Below are 24,389 nucleotides of genomic sequence, written 5' to 3' on the forward strand. Positions count from 1 at the left end.
GAGAGAGGGAGAGAGATAGTGTGAAAGAGAGGGAGCGAGAGAGGGAGAGAGAGAAACAGAGGAGAGAGAGTGTGAGAGAGAGGGAGCGAGAGAGAAAGAGAGTATGAGAGAGGGAGCGAGAGAGAGGGAAGGAGAAATAAAGAGTGTGAGAGAGAGGGAGGGAGAAATAAAGAGAGGAGAGAGAGGGAGGGAGAAATAAAGAGAGGAGAGAGAGGGAGGGAGAAATAAAGAGAGGAGAGAGAGGAAAAGAGAGAGAGAGAGAGAGTGTATGTGAGAGAGAGAGGGAGCGAGAGAGGGAAGAGAGAGAGAGAGAGAGAGAGAGAGAGAGAGAGAGAGAGAGAGAGAGAGAGTTAGAGAGAGAGAAGTGAGCGAAGGGAAACGAGAAGGATGGGGGAAAAAAGAAATGCGGATTAGATTTCAGCATATGTTGTGTTTCGTGATTATGTTGACAATGATTATAATGATGGTGATGGTAACGGTGGTGGTGATGACGACAATGACGACGACGATGATGTTGATGATGGTGTCGGCGGCGTTTGGTGGTGTTGCTATAACAAATCAGTTGGTTGTGTGACACCCACCTGATTTAATACAAACCCTGCAAAGCCGTCCTCATTTTTGACTTCCACAGACTTTTTTTTTATGTATGCTCTACCTTTTGACTCCATCGTTAGTGAAGGAGCATGGCCCACTGGTTAGAGGTACCGGGTTCATTGTTCTGAAGTCACGGGGTTCGACTCCTGGGTAGGGTGGAGCGTTACGTCATGAGCGATGCACACACACACACACACACACAGTCCCATTGTGTGCATGTTCTAGATCAGGGGTTTTCAAACTATGGTCCGCGGACCACAGGGGGTCCGCAAGGACAAGACAGGGGGTCCGTAGATAGCAAATACTTTTTATGGGAAATTTGATTTTATATATGTTTTTTAACCGAAATCTTTTAATTGACAATAGACCTATTTGTTAAATAGTGTTAAATAAATAAATGTAAAAATATATGTTATTTTAAGCAAATATTTATGTATAAATTTCATAAGCGTTTATAAGCCTGAAATATAAAGGGGTCCGCAAGTCAAAAAGTTTGAAAACCCCTGTTCTAGATGAGTTGTCATCGAGCTCCCAGTTTTGTCCATACTGTCTTTGCGCACATCCTGGACAACAATATCTTTTGTGTATAAGGGAGGCGAAGCTGGCAGAAACGTAAGCACGCCGGACGAAATGCTGCTAAGCATTTCGTCCGCCTTTACGTTCTGAGTTCAAATTCCCCCGAGGTTGATTTTCCTTTCATCCCTTTTAGGATCGAAGTACCAGTGAACCACTGGGATCGATATAATCGACTCACTCCTAACCCGGACTTGCTGGCCTTGTGTGCCAAAATTTGAGACCGATATTTGTTATAGGATGTCGTCGTTTCTATATGCTCACCTCTTTTCTACGCTAGGTACAAAGCACGAAATTTTTTGGGAAGGGGCCAGTCGATTAGATCTACCCCAGTACGCAACTGGTACTAAATCTATCGACGCCGAAAGGATGAAAGGCAAAGTCGACCTCAGCGGAATTTGTATTCAGAACGTAAAGACAGACGAAATACCGCTAAGCATTTCGCCCGGCGTGCTAACGTTTCTTATTTCTTTACTACCCACAAGGGGCTAAACATAGAGGGGACAAACAAGGACAGACAAAGGGATTAAGTCGATTACATAGACCCCAGTGCGTAACTGGTACTTAATTTATCGACCCTGAAAGGATGAAAGGCAAAGTCGACCTCGGCGGAATTTGAACTCAGAACATAACGGTAGACGAAATACCGCTAAGCATTTCGCTTGGCGTGCTAACGTTTCTGCCAGCTCGCCGCCTTTATGCTCACCTCTGCCACATAGCCGTTACACTATCCACATAGCTGTTACACTATCCACATAGCTGTTACACTATCCACATAGCCGTTACTCTCAAGCGAATAGGACACGGTAGCAATACCATGCAGTCGCTAATTGTTCTGGGGGCCTATATAGTTAGGAGCAGACACAGACAATACCTCTCAGCTATCTTACTGTTGATCTTGCGCAGTGGTTTTCTGTTAAACCTTATGTGCAACAAATTGGTTATACATGTACACAATACACAATTTAACGATTTTTAAAACATAATTCCTAATAATATTTAATTATAAAAACACGAGTTTTTTTTTAAACCTCAAGTGGCTAGTGGATTGGGGTCTAGTATAATAAAATAGGGATCAAAGAGGTCTATAGGCAAAAACCGGCCGAGGACTACTCTGATCTAGCGAAACATCGCGAATGAATAGTTCAGCGCGACTCGTCACCTAGGTCGGGTGAATCGCTAACGGTCCTCTCCAACGTTCCACTAGATGAAGGGTAAAGGGGCCGAAATGGTTTCTATATCTACTCGGGACTACATGAGTACCCAAAACAATTAACCAAACATGGTGCTTGCAACCAAGTCATATTCGACTGAAGGTGGTGGCGACGGGGTTTTTTTTTGACACCAATTCCTCAAACATTCCTTGGTTTGTTTTGTGTTATTTCATTAAGTAATATGACACCTAATAAAAATGTTTTAAAAGTTCTTCTATGTTGTAACAATTTCAGGTTGTTGACATTCATCGAAGAACTTTGGGTGGGTGTTGATGACCGAAACGGTATGTAGAACGACATCCTGTAAGAAAGAAACGGTGGAAAATGTTTTCATCAAAGACAGGATGGTCAAGACTGGAACCTCGATGATAACTGACCCGAGACCTAATTTCAACGTTGATGACTTTCTCCCAACGTCTTCCTGGGGGAAATGGTAACATGGTAGTTATGTGGGTTAAGTCTAGGAGACCGGTTCAATTTCAGAAAGAACCACTGCATTTTCTTGCCCACAATGACAGGATGGTCACAAGTGGAACGTCTTCGATTTATGGCTTTGCTCAATGACTTGCACCTTCGATGCTACACTTGAGATAAAGCAGAGAACGAACTATTCATTTAGAAGTAACGACCACATCTCCCTCAAATAGCATCTACCTGTGTTATGTATGTATGTATGTATATATGGATGAGCCAACGAGGGACGCCTTTGCATGATAAGTCAGCTTAATAGAAATAACAGCAAAATATCTCTCTCACATAACACCCTTCTGTATTATGTATGTATATATTCGCGAGCTTATAACGAACTTCTCTGCATACGTTCGGAATGACACCTACGGTTTATTCTGCCTTGGATCATCTTGGTGATTTTTTGAGTGTTATTTAGTTGGTCAACAGCGGGCAAGAAAGTTTGCCGAATGATCGGAGGAAGTTGAAGTCAGAAATTCGCTTGTACGAGACACCTTTAACGTTCTTGAACATCTTGTGATCAATCACGTGACAAGCTGTGTCTTCTGTGTCGTTGATATTGACATACATGTACCACGACTGTGTAGCATTCGGGTTTTGATCTTTACAGAAGGGCTCGAGCATCTAAGTGCTGTAACAAAACATCATTGGCAAAATTAGTCCATCGAATCAAGGTCCACCTAAGAATAATAAGGAAACCTATCTCTTTGTGATTTCTAGCCTCTTGTTGAACGATTTAGTCCAGAATTATGATGAAGACGAAGAGTACCAACATGTCCTTGACGGAGCCCAGTCTGCAATTCGAACACTTTAGTTTCACCGACCAGTTTCACCATTCGTGGCTCTGATGGCCAGGAGTAATCAAGTACGTGCTATGTCTTCAAGATCCTGAACATTTTCCCCAGAGGAATTGAAGCATGAAATGATTTCGTGAAATCGACAAAGGCCAAAATAGCGGGCAGGCATGGGTACACTGGGCAGTTGCTCCGGGATCTAAAGGGTCTGGAGACCCGATTCTAATCTATGTATGCTATGGTTTGCTGTCAATAAATAAATACTACAGGGTCCGGCTCATTGATGTGTCCAAGGGCTTCATTGGTATAAGGGCTCACTTTTGATCTATGTATGTTGCGGTTTCCTGTCAATACTATAGAATCCGGTGCACTGATTTGGCTGGTAGTCTCACTGATATAGGGGCCCAATTCTGATCTAGGGCCCAACTCTGATCTAGGGGCCCAACATTGATCTAGGGGCCCAACACTGATCTAGGGACCCAACACTAATCTATGTATGATGTTGTAGGCTGTCAATAAATTAATGCAACAAGGTCCAGTGAGTCTTAGCGGTTCAACACAAAAGATCGATGGGATAAATACCAGATTAAAAAAGTATTGATGCTGATTTGTTCGACTAAGCTCTTCAAGCCAGTGCTCCAGAATGACAATACTATAATAGATATTTGGCTGTTATTTCCAGGAACGTGAGCAACCACGTACAGGATTTTCCCATTGGTTCGTTCCCTCCATAAATATGTGCCTTTTAAGTTGAAATCATAGAGAGCCAGTTTAATAACATCCTTGCGGTATTTAATTCAAAAATACAGTAGAAAAAAAAAAAAAGAAGCTTTTAGCACGAGTGGGGTTCGAACCCACGCGGACACTTGTCCATTGGAACTTAAGTCCAACGCCTTAACCACTCGGCCATCGTGCTACTGATGAAAGCGAGTTGATAAAATAGAAGTGACATTGATTTGCTCGGAGGTCAATAATACTGCTAAGGCGGTCCTGCATGTAGGTTCTAATCTACCACTTCTGAAAGGGTGTCTTTGTGAATGTATTTGCGACCCTCTCCTACTCGAAAAGCGGTGATGGGTTGTTTACGTCCCTGCAACTTAGTGGTTCGGCAAAGAGACCGATATAATAAGTACCGTAGTTCAATGACTAAAAGAACGAAATGTGTATGTGTGTGTGTGTGTGTGTGTACATACACACACACACACACACACACACACACACACACCCACACCCACACATGGTGCAGGAGTGGCTGTGTGGTAAGTAGCTTGCTTTCCAACCACATGGCTCTGGGTTCAGTCCCACTGCGTGGCAGCTTGGGTATGTGTCTTCTATTACAGCCTTGTGAGCGGATTTGGTTGGCGGAAACTGAAAGAAACCCGTCATATATATATATATGTATATGCGTGTGTGTGTGTGTGTGTGTGTCTGTGTTTGTCCCCCCACCATCGCTTGACAACCGATGTTGGTGTATTTACGTCCCTGTAACTTAGCGGTGTGGCAAAAAGAGACCGATAGAATAAGTACTAGGCTTACAAAGAATAAGTCCCGGGATCGATGTGTTCGACTAAACACGGTGCTCTAGCATGGCCACAGTCAAATGACTGAAACAAGTAAAAATGCATATATATATGCATATATGGGTACAGGACGTCACCAACAGTAAACAACATGAAATACGAAAACAAATGAGTTCGATACGCAAACAACGAGAGAAACAAATGGATAAAAAGGACTAGTAACACAAAGAACAACCCTTCATTAGTTGTCGGCTATCTACTCCTCATTTCGACACACACACACACACACACACACACACACACACACACACACACACACACACACACACACACACACACACACACATTAATGCTTGTCTCGTTATAACGGAAACAATTTGATGTTAAATTGAAGTATTGCTCAATATTTTTTAGTTGTCAACATATTTATTAAACATTTACAATGGCTTCGAGCGAAGTGTGATGCATGTATGTGTAATATTCATACATATATATTTGCATATCACGTATATGTACGCATGTATGCGTATATCTATCTATCTATCTATCTATCTATATTTATTTGTGTGTATGTACGCACGGCTCGAATACTCACTCACACAAAATTCTTATACATGTGCGTGACAAAAGAAACACCTCTCGTTAAACCATCACAGATTATCTCTAAGGTAACAACAACTAAAACGGCAGCAGCAGTATTAAATAACTAACGACATTAATGTGTACACGTATATGTGTGTGTGTGAGAGAGAGAGAGAGAGAGAGAGAGAGAGAGAGAGAGTACGTGTGTTCATTTAACTGCGCCAGTAGCGAGGTAAAAAGCAAGCAGGGGTGCTAGCATGAACAGGGTAGGCAAGACGGCATCACAACAAACCAACCAGCATGTCTATATCCCGCACCCCCCACACTACGTCTCATTACCATACGAGCTACAACAACAATAAGAAAAAACTATCACAACTACAGCAACTCCACTGCGTAAGCTAGTCATTCGTTGAAATAATGTTAAGGAGCTGAAAGCTCATAGTTTTCTTTCTGCACTACATTTTAAAACTAAAAACAAAACAGTTATCGTATATATATATATAAACAAAAAGACATTGCTGTATTTGTCTAACTTGACAACAATTAATTTAACTAAAGGGCTTTCCGCTCTCTGCCTTTAAAAAAATATAAGGAAAACAATATCTTAAACTGGGTTTTTGTACTCTGTAAGAATGGATTACCGAAATTTGAGTTTCTGTGTAACTCTCCTTATTGCACTTTTTACGTCGAGTAAGTATTATTATTATTATTATTATTATTATTATTGCTATTTTTGTATACTCGTCATTGTTCAACTTGTCCCTTGTATTGTATTGTATTGTATTGTATTGTCCCTATTTGTTTTGTGTTCGGCCCTTGTTATAATTATTATAATCATTATTAAGGGCGCCGAGCTGGCAGAAACGTTAGCACGCTGGACGAAATGCTTAGCGGTATTTCAAGGTGTTTTGTACCATTCTATGTTTAGCCCCCTGTGGGCAATAAAGAAATTGGTATTTCGTCTGCCGCTACGTTCTGAGTTCAAATTCCGCCGAGGTCGACTTTACCTTTCATCCTTTCGGGTTCAGGGGTCGATAAATTAAGTACCAGTGAAACACTGGGGTCAATGTAATCGACTAGTCCCCTCCCCCCCAAATTTCAGGCCTCGTGCCTATAGCAGAAAGGATTATTATTATTATTATTGGATAAAATATCTTGTGCTTTTTTAAAATCAGATTCTTGACGTTCCGAGTTCAAATCCCGCTGAAGACGGCTTTGCTTTTCATCTTTCTGAGGGCGATACAAATTATAGTATCAATCAATCTCAGGAATCCATATAATCAATAGTCTCCAGTCTCCAACTCCGTCACTAATTTCGGGTCTTGTGCCCCCCCCCCCCCCCCCGAAAAAACAGAATAAGGGAAGAGGTGTTGTAAATTCATTAAAGGGTCGGTCAAAATGTCTTGCAGTATATATTTCGGTGCTGAACGCACAGAGTTCAATTCCTGATGAGGTCGATTTGGTGCTTTCGGGATCGATACATTAAAGTATCCTTGATATACTGTAGCATAGCTATGGCGTGCACCACCCGGGGTAGCCCTTGAATTTTCCGCCCCCGCGTTGCTCCTTAAATAGGATCACACAGTAGACCCTAAAATGCTGTCCCACTGAAAGTGCAGCTCAAGGCGACCCGCCTTGTGCCCCAGCTAGGCACGCTACGGTTGATATAATGGAGTTGTTACACTCTATTAGACCAAATAGTCTGGTCTTGTCTCGGCAATCCCTCGGTATTCACCCACACGACCTTCCCTCGTGACATAGATAAAGGAGCTAGGCTGAAAAAGAGGGTGAATGATGTCATCTCCTGATACTGACAGTCTGTAGACCAAAACCGAAAGGTCTTCCGGCCTTTTTATTACACCACGTTGTTTTCCTCTTATTTTGATAATTTTATTTTTCATTAGAGATAATTTTATTCATAAAGCTAATTCGGATTAGTGTCATACCAAGAAAGTCATTTAAAAACAAAACTGGTTTTATTTTACTTATAACAAATATATAACAATTTTTTAAATCGAATATGTTTCTTTAAAACGCGTGCGTGCGTGTGTGTGTGAGTGTTTAAAATAGCGGATCTTCCTAAAAAACGAAACAAAACGTCTTTTGTTGGACTCACTAATTTAATGAAACAATTCCATACTATTACAAATCAGTTTATTCCCAGTATCTGTCTGTCTGTCTGTCTGTGACCCGTCTGTCCTCCCCTTCTCTTCCCTTGTGTGGTGTGTGTGTGTATGTGCATGTGTTTGTGTATACCTATACACACACACACACACACACACACACACACACACACATACACACCATGAGTATAAACTGTGGACAAAAGGTAAAAGTTTACATACCAAACATGTTTGCTGTATGTCACAAGCACACTGCTATTTTGTGAATTAGTTTAACCTACCCGCCTCCCTCCCTACCTACCTACCTACCTACCTTCATACCTGTCTTTACATACATTACCATCAGACCTTTTAGCCAATATTTACCACCATTAATAATAATAATAATAATAATAATAATACAACTATTATTATGACACAAAACCCTGTGTCATTGTTGTGTGCTTCTACACAATATAAATCGAGAAATTCTTTCAGTAATGACAAACAGCACCGACGAGGAAAAAGCACATCTCAACATGGCAAGAAGCTTTCGTGTTTCAAACTTTCTTCTACTTATTTATTATTATTATTACTATTATTATTTCATGTTTGACTTTTGTTTTGCATTTGTCCAAGTTGGATCCAAGTCTCACCCAGAGACCTCAAGAGACAACAAGTTAGAAGTTCATGTAGGTGTTATGCCTAGGGTACCATATATTTATATTTGTACATAGTGTTGTTCTAGAGAATGTTTAAGAAACCATAAGAAAATTGTGTTTGTTTCAAAATTTGAAATCACATAGACAGTATTTTACGTAGGATATGGACAGTTCCCATGAGCACTATCTTTTGAACTTCAGCCATTTTGGGGTTTCCTGGTATCTGAGCTAGGTATTATTATTATTATTATTTTATGTTTGACTTTTGTTTTGCATTTGTACAAATTGGATCCAAGTCTCACCCAGAGACCTCAAGAGACAACTAGTTAGAAGTTCACGTAGGTGTTATGCCTAGGGTACCATATATTTGGATTTGTACATAGTGTTGTTCTAGAGAATGTTTAAGAAACCATAAGAAAATTATGTGTTTGTTTCAAAATTTGAGATTATGTAGACAGTATTTTATGTAGGATATGAGCAGTTCCTATGAGCACTATCTTTTGAACTTATCGTTATTATTATTATCATTATTATTGTTGGAGAAAGCTGTGCTGTTGTTTCTTTCCTCGCTTCGCTTATTATTAAATCTTGAAAAAAAAAAAAATCTTAGCAACGACTGGCTGAGCGCTTTTATCCAGTGTCAGTCACATCTACACTTACTATGTATTATTGTATACAATAGAACGCGCGCGCGCGCGCACACACACACAAGATGACGGGAACAGGGAGTGCGGGGGTGCACTAGCACTCCCTAAAATTCTGTGGGGGGTGGGTGCAAAATTCAATATTCATTTCTTCATTGTCCAAAGGGGGCTAAACATAGAGGGGACGAACAAGGGCAGAGAAAGGGATTAAGTTGAAATTTTTGGGGTGGGGGTGGGGGGGAAGTCGATTAGATCGACTCCAGTGCGTAACTGGTACTTATTTAATCGACCCCGAAAGGATGAAAGGCAAAGTCAACCTCGGCGGAATTTGAACTCAGAACGTAACGGCAGACGAAATACTTCTAAGCATTTCACCCAGCGTGCTAGCCTTTCTTTTCTACTCTAGACACAAGGCTCGAAATTTTGGAGGAGGGGGCCAATCGATTAGATCGACTCCAGTAGGCAACTGGTCCTTAATTTATCGACCCCGAAAGGATGAAAGGTAAAGTCGACCTCGGCGGAATTTGAACTCAGAACGTAACGGCAGATGAAATACCGCTAAGTATTTCGTCCGGCGTGTTAACCATTCTACCAGCTCGCCGCCCTAATCAAAATTCAGTATTGTGCCCCCTACTTTCCTTTCCCAGGCTTAGAAAATAGTGTTTAAAAACTGATCTGTAAAATGTTGCTTCAAGTTAAGTTTCTTCACATATAGGCGCAGGAGTGGCTGTGTGGTAAGTAGCTTGCTTACCACCCACATGGTTCCGGGTTCATTCCCACTGCGTGGCACCTTGGGCAAGTGTCTTCTACTATAACCTCGGGCCGACCAAAGCCTTGTGAGTGGATTTGGTGGACGGAAACTGAAAGAAGCCCGTCGTATATATGTATATATATATATGTATGTGTGTGTATATGTTTGTATGTCTGTGTTTGTTCCCCCAACATCGTTTGACAACCGATGCTGGTGTGTTTACGTCCCCGTAACTTAGCGGTTCGGCAAAAAGACCGACCGATAGAATAAGTACTAGACTTAGAAAAAATAAGTCCTGGGATCGATTTTCTAGACTAAAGGCGGTGCTCCAGCATGGCCGCAGTCAAATAACTGAAACAAGTAAACGAGTAAAAGAGTAACAAGAACAAAGAACTAAAATAAATAAAAAGAAAACCCCACAAAATTGCCAGAAAGATATATTGCTTAATTAAAGCACCCTCAACATTAAAATTTAAATTTTATATAACAACAATATAAAAACAACAACAATCACGGCCACCAACTCAGGACTAGCACAATTGATGAATTATTAAACTCTACAATCAAGAGCCCTTCACAGTTCAGCTATCCACTTCCACATTTTCTTGGAATAACACAAATGAACCAGCATCATCATTGTCATAATGTTTTAATGCTATAACCCTTACCATAACATCAAGATCAGCATTGGAAGTCACTCTTCAATACTAGAACAATTGATGACCTATTAAACAACACAGTCCCTGGCTCTTCTCCACAGTCAGGCCACTCGAGTTCTCAGAATAGCACAAGAGATCCTTCTTCCCCATTGACATCATGTTCTACTGCTACTACCGTTACCACCCCAATTAGTAAAAAAATCACTCCTTTCTCTCCACCCCCTACTCGCCACTGCTGTCCACCTCACTCTGAATGTATACCTGACAGCTCCATGATAAATCTGCCAATTGTATATAAAATAAAATGAACACACGAAACGCAAAAATATGCCGCTATTCGCAACGCGTGAGACTACGCATGCGCAGTGACTGTAACTTCACCCATTTACCTGGGACATGACGCACAATTCGTACAAACAATACCAACCAGTGCCAAACCACACATCTTACACCACCACCACCACATGCTAAATTACTCTTAATAATTTCTACACAAATAACCCAGAATCCTAAAAACCTGTTACTGTTCCCAACACAAAAGACTATGTCCGATGTGTGATTGTCCCTTCACTCATCTTCCAGGGATTCGATGCACTGGTAAAAGCATGACACCAAACCACCTCTAAATCCACAGTAGAAACATTCCTTATAGTGGCAGTGTTGGTCTAGACTTTCATTGAAACCCAGAAGTCATCCAGATATCTGCTGGGTACAATAGTAAAACCAACTGCCGCAAAACATGTAATTACAATCATATTCAACATTGCAACCATACCAACTCCAGACAACAACCCTCCTAAAACAAGAATAGTCTTTTTTAGCGATGATGAATCTGCATAAAGAAATAAAAATAGGCTTCTAGCTTACACACAGCACCAACCACTGTTATTAACCCAGTGTATAACCATACACCATTGCTGTCATCAACCCACAAATGCCAAATGTACAAGGTCTTTCACGCTTCACAAATTGAGCAAAAATATCATATCATAGAGACCTTGCACAACGAGAGAGAGACCTTGTACGTTGTGAAACGTATCTGATCCCAGACATATTGGATGTGGAAGTACAGATGTCAGGTTATGTACTATTCAGAACTGACCACAGAATACGGAAACAAGGAGAAATAGCGATCTTTATTGAAGACCTGGCAACAAATGTCCTCCTCTCCCACTCCAACACAGTGTGTGATACACTAATAATGCATGTGATTGACCTCAGTTTGATCCTAGGCATTACCTACTGTCTTCTTGATGCAGCTAACCACAGAGATCACTTCAAAGATGCTTCGTTGCTTATAAGTCAAACCACAAAGGAGCCCATCCCACAGGCCAATGTATTTTTAGCTGGGAGCTTTAATTTTCCTAGTCTCAGCTGGCCTGAATCTTGAATACATCAAGATTTCAGGTTCTTCGTTACAGAAGAAATACACACAAATCACAATATTTGACGCCTTCCACCAAAATATGAAGAATATAAGCAGTCGCTGATATTCGAATTCACAACGCAGGAGAAGGCAACTAACACTGATTTCATTTTATTCTGCGCGCGCGCACACGCACACACAGGCACGGCTGTGTGGTAAGTTGTTTGTTTCCCAACCACATGGTTCCGTGTTTAGTTCTATTGCATGGCACCTTGGGTAAGTGTCTTCTAGGGATTAGGGCCGGCCAAAACATTGCAAGTGGCTTTAGTAGACGGAAACTGAAAGAAGCCCGTTGCATACATATTTATGTGTGTGTGTATGACCAAAATATAAATGTAAATAACATTAAAAAATGTATCGCACTGATTTCCTGTTATATACACACGCTTTTCACATATTTAACACACACACACACTCACATAATATATATATACACACACAAACATAAACATACATATATATATTCATATATATTTGCATTAAAACACACGCACACACACACACGCGCTTGCGCGCACACAGACAATCACACAAATACAAACACATAACCATCACACACACGCATGCACACACACACGCATACACACACACACATACAAACACGTGCATATACACACATTCATGGCAAAACAGCCCAAAAATTAATCGACGCATCAAGCTTAAATTACAATTAATGATTTTATTCTTCGATTTTCAAATGATCGATATAGTTTTAGTCCTGTATCCTATCATCTTATCAAAAAAAAAAAAAATGCAATGAATTCTTTTGCGCACTAAGTGCCATTTACCATTGCGTCTAATGCTAATTAATGCAAAAGTTCATTGGCAGAGCGCCAAGAATCCAGATGGAAACCAAAGTTGTTTACATCTTAGAAATGAAATAATTTTCGTTTAACATAGTTTTAACTTTCTAGGCTAATTCCGTAAACGCATCATTCTAAGTTCACGTGATCACGTGATCGACCAGACTAAAGGATGTTGTTATACAGGGCTGGTCACAATTCGCTTTGCATCGTTTTAGCTTTTGAGTGATGCTAGGCGGACAGGCTAACGTTCCTCCTGATTGGGAGGCTAGTCCGAAGCAGAGTGTATCCATTTACAACTGATTGGACTGGAGCAAGATAGAACGAGCTGTTTTGCTCAAGAACAGCGCGTAGCCGGTCTGGGAATCGATCCCATGATCGTGACGTCGTAAGTGCTTAACCACACGCAAAGCCACTAGGTCACGCGCCTTCACATCATGTTTTGTTGGTTTCAAATTTTGGCACAAGGCCAGCAATTTCGGGATGGGGGTAAGTCAATTACATCGACTCCGAAAGACAAAGCCAGGAAGTAAAGACGAACGAAATACCTATTTCGTTATTGCCCACAAGGGGCTAAACATAGAGGGAACAAACAAGAACAGACGAACGGATTAAGTCGATTACATCGACACCAGTGCGTAACTGGTACTTAATTTATCGACCCCGAAAGGATGAAAGGCAAAGTCGACCTCGGCGGAATTTGAACTCAGAACGTAACGGCAGACGAAATACCGCTAAGCATTTCGCCCGGCGTGCTAACGATTCTGCCAGCTCGCCGCCTTCTCGAACTTGAATATCGCTGAGGTCAACTTTGCCTTTCATCCCTTCAGGAGCGATAACACAAATTACCATTCAAGTACTAACTGAGGTCATTATAATCGATTAAGCCCCTCCCTTCAAAATTACTGGCCTTCTGCCAAAATTTAGACGAAACTGTAATGCATGCACTCGTGGAATGTTGGAATACTGTACCGCTGGAATATTACTGACTTGTGGAGTTTTCTGTCGAACAGCTGTTGACGCCTGTAGGACATCTGACAATCAGCTGAGGACCGCTCCACCAACCAACTTTAACACGGTGGTGTTTATCTGTTCAGTGACTGGAGAAAGCAGCTGTTTGGTGTACAAGGCTGAACGGATTGAGCAAAGACAGCATCTTCTTCAGTCAAGCTCTCATCGACTTTTTAAAGTTCCGCTTGGAAAAAGAAAGTGAGGGTGAAAAGGGAAATGATTAAGGTGAATGGACCTCCTCTAAACATGAACCTATAGACTGGAGAGCAACAGTTGGGTGAGGGCTCGTGACTTCGATGGCTAGGGTAATCCTGGATCTTTAGGATTCTTTGATTGGTCCTCGTTGGAGATTCTCCTGTATCGGGAGGACTGCATCATAGATGTGTTCACATATTTTTGTATACTATGTATAATTTCATCTCATTTCACCCTCCTCTCCCTTTACTTTCCCTCATCTTCCCTACACTAATTGGTAAGATCAAGCAACCGACAAGCAAATCTGTGTACATGCTAACACTTCCAATTAGTTAAGATCAGAAACCACGAAACTCACTGCCTGGTATTGCAGCTGAACGCATTATTATTATTATTGAGTGAGGGAGAAGCGCATGCCATCAAAGTGACACTGGAGTAAAATATACGAAGCCCAATGTACTTATCATGACTACCCATCTGATAAGGGTACACCAGGCATATACATCACAACCATATGTATACGATATAGTGATCTAATATCAAGATAAACAGAGCATGACCTTGTAGGTGGGGCCCAGTTAGAATTTTCTTCAGGCCGAGTAGTCCATCTCGTTCAAAAGGTCCCTGAATAAGGTTTGTTTTAAGGATGATGAACAAAACACCCATGTTTCCAGGGGTGAATTATTCAAACCCCAAAGAATTCTTCTCAACACATGGCTATGATGCACCCCCACTGCTCCTGCTCGGGATCAGAGATGCACATATCGCCAGCCACTAAAGGACATGCTCAACTGGTTAAGGTGAATCAACTGACCAGCAAATCTGGTATTGAGCAGAATATTTGCTGTAGCCCATCTTTTATACCAAGACAAAACAATGTTATTATTATCATTATTGAATGAGAGGGCAGCGCATGCCATCAAAGTCAAGGGACATGCTCAGCTGGTTATGGTCGTATTATTATTATTATGTAGGCAAGCTGGCAGAATCGTTAGCGCACCGGACAAAATGCTTAGCGGTATTACGCCTGTCGCTACGTTCTAAGTTCAAATTCTGCCGGGGTTAACTTTGCCTTCCATCCTTTCGGGGTCGATAAAATAAGTATTAGTTGAACACTGGGGTCGATGTAATCGACTCATCTCCTTCCCCAAAATGGCTACCCTTGTGGAAAAATTTGAAACCATTATCATCATCATCATTATTATTATTATTATCATTATTATTTGATGAAAACTTTTAGCTTGTTTTGATGCTATCTACAGCAAGCAGACTAAGGTGACACTTGTTTACTGATCATGCTTCAAGAACTCTTCGGAAAACTCTTGCACTTCCAAGCAAAGATGACTTTTGTAGGTGTTTACATTTGTACCATTCTTTTTGAGCCATATTTGTAGTTGAGTGCTAATACTTCGCTGTCTGTATCCTCTGACTGGCACGCCATTTGCATCTACTGGAATGCTCCGATAGTCAGATGCGGCACTTTCATCATTGGTTCCAGTCCTGTTCACACCGTTATCGTTAGCTATTTTGCTTCACATTTTCACTCACAAATGAGGTGTGTTTTTAGGTTACCACCAACCGGTATTTTAATTGAGACACCATCTCAATCTAGCAAGGTCGCCCACCAAGATGGAAGAGGCCTTGTTCCCTTCGTTTTGAAACCAGAGTGGTCCTTCACCTAGGCTGATTGCCATCCAAGGCTAACGAGCTCACCCTACCCGGAGCACTGGTGATTTGAAAGTGCCACACACTCGCCTTCTACTAGTTCGGCGAAGGCTTTAATGATAATAATAATAATAATAATAAATAATAATTGTTATTCGTAAGGAATCTGTTTATAAGAACTATATATTTAGATAGATTCTCCGCAGTTGTGTTGATATTTGACACTTTTGTTTACAAATCTCGAACCTAGATATCAACATTCTAATATTACAAACCAATGAGTAACATCCTCCTCCATCGCCCAACGTGGCTGCTTGACATGCTAAAAATAGCAGCCAAAACCTCACTGCAAATTAAACCCCGCTGTTTACAAAACGATACAGAGACATTAAGTAATGTTTTCCTAGGTACACCATACGCCCGAAAATAGGAAATATGGATTTGTTACGACTAGTCATAATAAGTCTGCTGGGTTAGACTAAGCTAAATCAGTAAAGAATTTATATTTCTGTTTTAATCCGGCGAATCATGTGTGTTATGAACGCGCATCGTCTAAAACAGTGGTTCCCAACCAGGGTCAATATGACCCTTGGGGTTCCATGTAAGATTTTGTTAAAATTTATGAGCAATAAATTACTTACACACAAAATATTTTAATTTTTAAATACAATTCCTAATACAAGTACCGAAACTCTTATCCAGCAACCTTGGGATCGGAGGTGGTCCGGATTTCTGGATTTTTCGGATTTCTGGATTTTCCGGATTTCTGGACATAGGCTAAATATATACTGAAAATATAAAATAAACAACGAAAATTGAAGGACAAAATTGTATAACATATACAAATTAATACATTTCTAAAGCAGGGTCTGTTTGATTTGGCCTCGTGTTGTGACGCATACGCCACGGAAACCAAAACAAAGCGGCCGCGCGGCGAACTACTACAGCCCGCGAAATTCTAAGCTAGCCAGTTTCAAAAATAGCCGGATTTCTAGTAATTCCGGATTTATGAATTCCAGATAAGAGGTTAGATACCTGTAATATTTAATTTTAGAAGTACAGTAATAATATATGTTTTTTAATTCAGTGAATGGCCATGGAGGTCCAGTAGAATACAATAGGAATCAAAGGTGTCCATAGGTAAAAAATGATTTAGAACCACTGGTCTAAGGGGAGATGTTCTCCGATGACGAAAAAACAACAGTGATCAGATATTCACGTTTGAATCAGCTAGAACGTATTGAAAGTGTGGATCTTTTTTAAAACGGGGGCCACATTTTTCATTAACGAAACACTTTGAAACTTGGAACACTGGTAGAATGTGTCATATAAAACATCTTTTTCTCTTAGTCTTCTTAAAAAAAAAAAGAAATCCATAAATTATTCCATGTTAAAGTTGTCGTATTTCTGTAATTTCAACCAATCACTGACGTCCATTCAGCCGATATACATTAAGCGCCGACTACATAAACAAACGATTCTGAAACAATTAACCCTAACCCTAACTCTAACCCTAACCCTAGGGTTAGGGTTAGGGTTAGAGTTAGGGTTAGGGTTAGGGTTAAAGCAAATTTAAAATGAAAAAAGCAAATAAAACGAAGAATCGTTTGTTTATGTAGTCGGCACTTAATGTATATCGGCTGAATGGACGTCAGTGATTGGTTGAAATTATCGAAATAAGACAATTTTTTACATGAAATAAATTCGAATACAAAAATATTTTTCTGTTCTATAACACAAAATAGATAAGTATACGAAGTTTGAAAGTCTTTCGGTACCAAAAACACTACGTAAAACATTAATGAAAAATGTGGCCCCCGTTTTAAAAAAGATCCGAAAGTGTATATGATATCGTTTTAATCACATATAGTGGGGTACCTGTATACGAACGGTTCTCTAATAACGAACAAATTGAATAACGTACTGTTTTTCTGAAGAAAATTAATCCCCATAAAGAGCTGAAATTTGATGCACGAATCACGAGTAAACTACGTATGCGTATAAGTCTCTAAGAGCCTATTCGTTTAATGATTTAAAATTTGAATAGCAAACCATGTGCAGACCGCGCACGCGTATACGTACTAGGAGAGCATATACGAACGCTACGCTATGTTCGTATATAGGAACCCCACTGTATTTTCAAATAAAATAGAAAAAAAAATTAATTATCGTCAGGCATCTAGAAATATATTCTTATGATGCTGTGATGCTTTTGTCTAAGAACTTGTAATTTTTGCGTTCTTTTGATAACCGAGTATCTTAAGGTATGTGGGTATTCCGCCTTTACTTAAACCGGATATCGAGCTGTGATATCATTTGTTGAATAAACTCTAGGTACACAGATATCTTATCGTTCCTTTTGAAGATCAAGGACGGCGTCACATACTTGACAAAGTAGGCGGTCGCCGGAGGCGCTAAATACGGGTGCGTCCTACGAATAACTTAGACAAAATTTCTTAATCTAATTAAAATCTCGAAAAGAGGTCATTAATAGATGAGGTCATTAATAGGCGGCAAGCTGGCAGAAACGTTAACACGCCGGGCGAAATCTTAGCAGTATTTCGTCGGTCTTTACGTTCTGCGTTCAAACTACGCCGAGGTCGACTTTGCCTCTCATCCTTTCGGGGGCGATAAATTAAGTACCAGTTGCGTACTGGGGTCGATCTAATCGACTGGTCTTTTCGTGGTTGATAAAAGAAAATACCAGTCAACTACAATGTAATCGACTTGCCCCTCCCTTCAAAATTACTGGCTTTCAACCCTGCATAGGACCGTCGACTCGTTCAGGAGGAACGGTGTCACCTCAGCCACTTATAAGTCCTGGGATTCAAGGAAAAAAATCCACGATCTTAAAACTACAAATTTCTTGTTTATTCTTTAAAAATAATATTTCTATTGTATTTAAGATGGCGAGCTGGTAGAAATGTTAGCACACCGGGCGAAATGTTTAGCAGCAGTTCACCCGTCTTTACGTTCTGATTTCAAGCTCTGCCGAGGTCGACTTTGCCTTTCATCCATTCAGGGTCGATAAACAAGTACCAGTTGAACACTGGGGTCGATGTAATCGACTTATCCCTTCCCTCGAACTTGCTGGCCTTGTGCTAAAGTTTGAAGCCAATATTTCTACTGTATTGCATAACTGGTGTAATGAGGGGGAAGACCGGAAGATGTTGTTGAACATGAGAGCCTAATATAGAAGTGGAAGGTGGGTAACATCGTAGAATTGGGAGGAAAGGGGGCACACACATTGTTGGAGTGGGAGAAGGGGTATGCAATGCAGGGCTGCAAGAAAGGGGTTGCACATTATAGCAGTGGGAAAAGAGAGAACACATTATTAGGTTGGGAGAAGAGAGCAGCACTTGTAGGACTGGGCGAAAGGGAAACGTATAATAGGGATAGCGTAGGGTGGTTAATACCCTGACACCGCCCTTTCTCATGACAACTCATTAATTGAAAGAAATATGGATAGACTTCGATATTTCTGAAGTATCAATACAATGATTGTATACATTTGGAAATTTCTTCTTGCCAGTATTCCTGGCTTTGATAGAATATCCGCTATTTCAAACTCAACTGATTCTAAGGAAGCCCTTCACAGATATGCCTCAAGATCTGGCCCACAGGCGTATTGTCTCCTCTCTTTGTTTTTCCTACTAGACTTATCAAGGGCAAAAAAGCAACAACTCCCCCTCAAAACAAAAAACAAAAATGTATTATCCCATGGAGTATTTACTTTTATCATAGATTTTGACAGTGTCAGCGTCATCGACACTTGGACATTACAATTTCGAGTCCTAGGACGCACAGGGCTGGTTACCCGGTTTCCATGACGTATGAGTAATCGAGAACATAACATTCTTCCTGAACGGGGTTCCAGTTCGTCGCAGGTTAACTCTTTTACAGCTGAGTAAACAGGGGCAATGGGAAGTGGAGTGTTTTACTCAAGAGTACACCGTACCACTCGGCTCAAGAGTCGAAACCACGCTGCTACAATCGTGAGAGCAACACCCTGGCACTCCGTCGGTTACGACGACAAATGTTCCAGTTAATCCGATTAACACAACAGTCTGCTCGTGAAATTAACGTGCAACTGGCTGAGCACTCTACAGACATGAGTATCCTTAACATAGTTCTCAGGGAGATTCAGTGTGATACAGAATGTGACAAGGCTGACCCTTTGAATTACAGTTACAACTCATTTTTTTGCCAGGTGAGTAAACTGGAGCAACGTGAAATAAAATGACTTGCTCAAGGATACAACGTGCCACCAGCAATTGAACTTACGTTCTTACGCTCCAGGGTCGAATGCACTAATCTCTAGGTCACACACCTTCATTACGACAGTGTACAAGCACGCAAAGAAAAAAAAAAAGACGAAATTCGTATCTCAAGAAGTATGCAGATTTACAGTGAGTAGGTTGTGAAAATTATGAAGAGGTGATGGAGTGCATAAAGAGTATTTACATTAAATCAGTCAATGAGCGTATTTTAACACATCAACTCATAGCTTGTGAGCAACCGCCACTAGAAACACGAGATCAATTTCTTCAAGTCTTAAAACTTCTGGCAAGAGTTCAGCTTCCAAGGGTGTGTCGCTTAAAAAATTGTTTAATGGATGCTTGACTTACTCTACTTGAAAATAAAACGTTCCACTTAAAAGCAACAGCATCATTACAAACTATAACGTTAGACTCAGCTTTATAGAATGCTAACAGTTAATCAGAATATCCCTTTAAATGCTACTACAGTTGCAAAGAAAAACGCAGTCAGAATCTGAGCAAGCTATTTCAGCTGTTGCTTCTCATAGTATATTTGTTTTAGTTTTCTTTCATTTGGAGTATAGACATAGCTACAGAAAATACCCATCAAGATATGTCATATCGCAAGTGTGAGATAAAAACGGCCGAGTTTTTTCATGTTTGTAAATCACGTGGTGACTCAACAGGACGCCATTATAAACCAGACGATAAACCAATCTCGAATGTATGAATCTCTTCAACTCTGTTAAGTTTTTCAGCTTTAATGAGACAGTCATTTATCCTCGTGCGTTTGTTTGTTTTGTAATTAACATTCAACACACGTTTCAGTTGACAGCGGAATCACGAAGAGCTTTATCAGAGCTGATATCAAATAGCCAAATGATTTAGTTATTTAGTAGTGTATGAGTCACACTTCTAATTTAGTGTTAAACCTTGGTACAAATTTTTTTTCCCTTCATAATTTTATATTTGCCCTTTTATAAGTGGCAGCCAGGTTTTTTGTTTCTCACTTAAAATCAAGAATAGAATAGTGCAACTTATAAACGAGTAAATACGATAGGTATTATTTAGGAAACGTTGGGATGGCGTTACTCTGGCTTAGATCTTGAAACATGAATATATATATATATATATATATATATATATATATATATATATATATATATATATAAAAACTGAAACTCGTTATTTTGAAAAGTTGTACAAACCATTACACACTGTCTTCATTTGGACGTTATACGAACTCAGTTTCAGGTCTCAGCAATCTCCAGAAGCTTTTTAGGCTTAAACTCTTCTTAATGATGCTTTCCCTGCCTCTGCCATTAATAAGTTAATTCATGCTGCATCGCGGTGTTATTTTTATATCGTTTATCTTATACTTGTTTCGCTCATTAGACTGCAGCCATGCAGGGGAACCGCCTTGAAGAAGTTTAGTCAAATGAATCAACCCAAGTACTTTTTATTTTAAAAGCCTGGTACTTATTGTAGCGGTCTCGTTTGTCGAACTGCTTAGTTACGGGGGCGTAAACAAAGCCAAAACCAGTTTTCAAGCAGTGGCGTGGACAAACACAGACACAAAGACGCGCACGCGGACACACACACACACACACACACACACACACACACACACACACACACACACACACACACACACACACACACACACACTCTCACGTGTGCGGAAATAAACATACACAGATCGAAAGAATGGGAGAGAGGGAGAGATATCACAAATAATTATATGAACACGATTGATAGAAACACTTTTACCTTCTTCATACATGCAGACATATGCTCAGAGAGATAGATAGATAGATAGATAGATAGAGAGAGAGAGAGAGAGAGAGAGAGAGAGAGAGAGAGAGAGAGAGAGAGAGAAGGAGAGAAATCTTAAGACGTCTGAGCTCAAATGAGCGGCGCCAAAACGACTGCGCCAAATCGTTTCAAACCCCTCCATCACGCCTTTGCACTACTTCTCGGGACCCCTGATATTTCTAATCTGATAAACACATTACTAATAGACTTTCAGACGATTTAAACAAAATCATTTGAAATTCCTGCGTGCGCTGGGCTGTGACGATGACTTGGCGAACACATTCTTTTGCAGGTAACATCTGATAAAAGCAAAATTGTGTCATTTAAGCTGACGTTCACCGCAAGCTGTATACACCCCCCCATGCCGCATTCCTTTAGTGTGTCATGTCACCACCGTATATATGACAACACAGCGTGTATATATATATATATATATATATATATATATATATATATATATATATATATATCTTTTATCTTTTATCTTTTACTTGTTTCAGGCATTGGCATGCGGCCATGCTGGGGCACCACTTTGAAAGGCCGTACTTGTTCTTTTTAAGCCTAGTACTTATCTTAATGAATGCGTGTATGTATATGTATAGATGTATACAAGTGTATAGATGTATAAATTGTGTATACAAACGTGTGTGTGTTTGTGTGTGTGTATATATATAATAATAATAACTAATATATATATATGCATACACACACACACGCACACACATCTATGCATATATGAGTACAGGACATCACCAACGGTGCAAACAACATGAAATACGTAAACAACGAGAGAAAAAAAAATGAAAACAGGACAAGTAAACACAGAGAAAGGACCCTTCATCAGTTGTCGGCTGTCTATCTACTCCTCTTATATATATATATATATATATATACCTGTGTGTGTATTTATATATATACATACATACATACATACACACACACACATATATAGTACAAATTCTGAACAAAACTTAAATTTGAAAGTTTCCCCTCTGAAAAAAATTTTCCTAAGTCTATTTTCTCAATTTTCGTCTTTCATATTTGAGCCGAAATAATCCAGGTAGGAATTTCGTTCTGTTTTAACAACCAAGTTATTTACTTTTACATCCAGTAACCCCCTTTCTGATTCGCTACCGGATATTGTGTCAAGAAAGTTGAATTCCTGGCACAAGATCTATCACAACCCCCATCTACTACCCGCCATTAGGGTGTAGGAAGGAAAGCGTTATGGCGGCATAACCCGAAACCTAGAACATTCCATCAGATAAACTAGCCTTGCTCATTCACATCCGTTGTTATAAAACTATTAACCTTATTCCTTCAGAGTTTTTATTTCCTTTCTTCCACACATTTACTTCTTGTAATCTTGTTATTTTTTCTTTCTTGCTGTTTTTGTTTGTTTTTCGTTTATGCATTTTTTTTTGCATGGCATCAGTTTTGACATCTTTTATGGTGAAAGAACAACCTATTTTGCTTCCTGCCTATTGTGAGTGTTGAAAGAGAACATAAGAGAATATCTATCTATCTATCTATCTATCTATCTATCTATCTATCTATCTATCTATCTATCTATCTATCTATAAACATAATTAAGGGATCAGCAAATATTTGCTTCACCACATACCGAAGTTCAGAAATAGCAGCTAAAAAAGCTGAGACTCCCACAGATAGCATCACTTGTAACTCACAAAGGCAAAAACAAGAAGAAAAAACAATGAAAACTAACCATTCCGAAGATTAATCGTAGACGCGCTTCTGGATTATGAGTGATAAATACTCAATTTCTTTCATCAATACGATATTCCAGCAGTAAATTCGACTATGCTAGCAAACTGTGCAAGCATGAACAAGTAACATTCCACATCGACACAGATCTGAAAGCATAACCGAATCCACCTCGGCCAGCCAGTCCACTGTCCTTCCTTCAAGAAATTACCATGTGCGCGACAAGTGATACCGCAGAGAATCTGCGTTTACTAACAGGGAGTGAATAATTATTACAAATCTTCAGTGATAATGAACTGAACTGAACCGTAACTAATTTGCACATCCTCTGATAACTCACGGATGGTGATTCGACGATTTCCCCTCACAGCTGCACGTACAACTGCGATGTTTTTCTCAGTTCTGCTGGTTGCAGGTCTCCAAGAACGTTCGTCAGTATCGACAATTTTTCAGCTATCTTTGAAGCATCTGAACCACTCGTACACTTGTGTACGGCTCATACACTCCTCTCCATACACTTTCTGCAACTTTGCGTAGGCCTCTGAGCAGGTATCGTCATAACAATTTTTTCTGTCAAGGTCAATGCGACGACCACACGCCACACACCTTCCCTCTAAGCACTGCTGTAAACAGCAGAAGTAAGTTAGATCGTTAAAACTTTGTGCGCATGCACAGTAGAGTCTGAGGTCAATCTGTGCCAATCGGCTTTACTCTGCGTGTTTTAGCATCGTTAGTTTGGCAACAGTCCGGTTACTTATTGATCAGACTATATGTATGTGTGTGTGCGTGTGTGTGTGTGTATCTTTTACTTGGCACAATCTTTAGGCTGCAGTGATGCTGGGGCACTGCCTTGAAGAGTGGTTTGGTCGAATGAATCGATCCCGGTACTTATTTTTCTTTAAAACTCCATACTTGTTCTAGCGG

The 24,389-nt window shown here is 40.1% G+C and overlaps 1 protein-coding gene and 1 non-coding gene across 2 annotated transcripts in view; one reads left to right on the forward strand and one right to left on the reverse strand.

Annotated features, from left to right (window-relative positions):
- Positions 1-4,476: 4,476 nt before the first annotated feature.
- Positions 4,477-4,559, reverse strand: Trnal-uaa (transfer RNA leucine (anticodon UAA)). Its single transcript has one exon. It is a non-coding gene; the product is annotated as a tRNA-Leu (tRNA).
- Positions 4,560-6,152: 1,593 nt separating this feature from the next.
- The window catches only part of LOC106869730 (uncharacterized), a 38,542-nt gene continuing 20,305 nt past the window's right edge, over positions 6,153-24,389 (forward strand). The window contains exon 1 of the mRNA XM_014915585.3: positions 6,153-6,438. Coding sequence (XP_014771071.2) covers positions 6,381-6,438 — 58 coding nt within the window. The 5' untranslated portion in view covers positions 6,153-6,380. The remainder of the gene's footprint in view (positions 6,439-24,389) is intronic.

This window comes from Octopus bimaculoides, chromosome 3 (assembly GCF_046866305.1).
Source record: "Octopus bimaculoides isolate indiv1 chromosome 3, ASM4686630v1, whole genome shotgun sequence".
Lineage (NCBI taxonomy): Eukaryota > Metazoa > Mollusca > Cephalopoda > Octopoda > Octopodidae > Octopus > Octopus bimaculoides.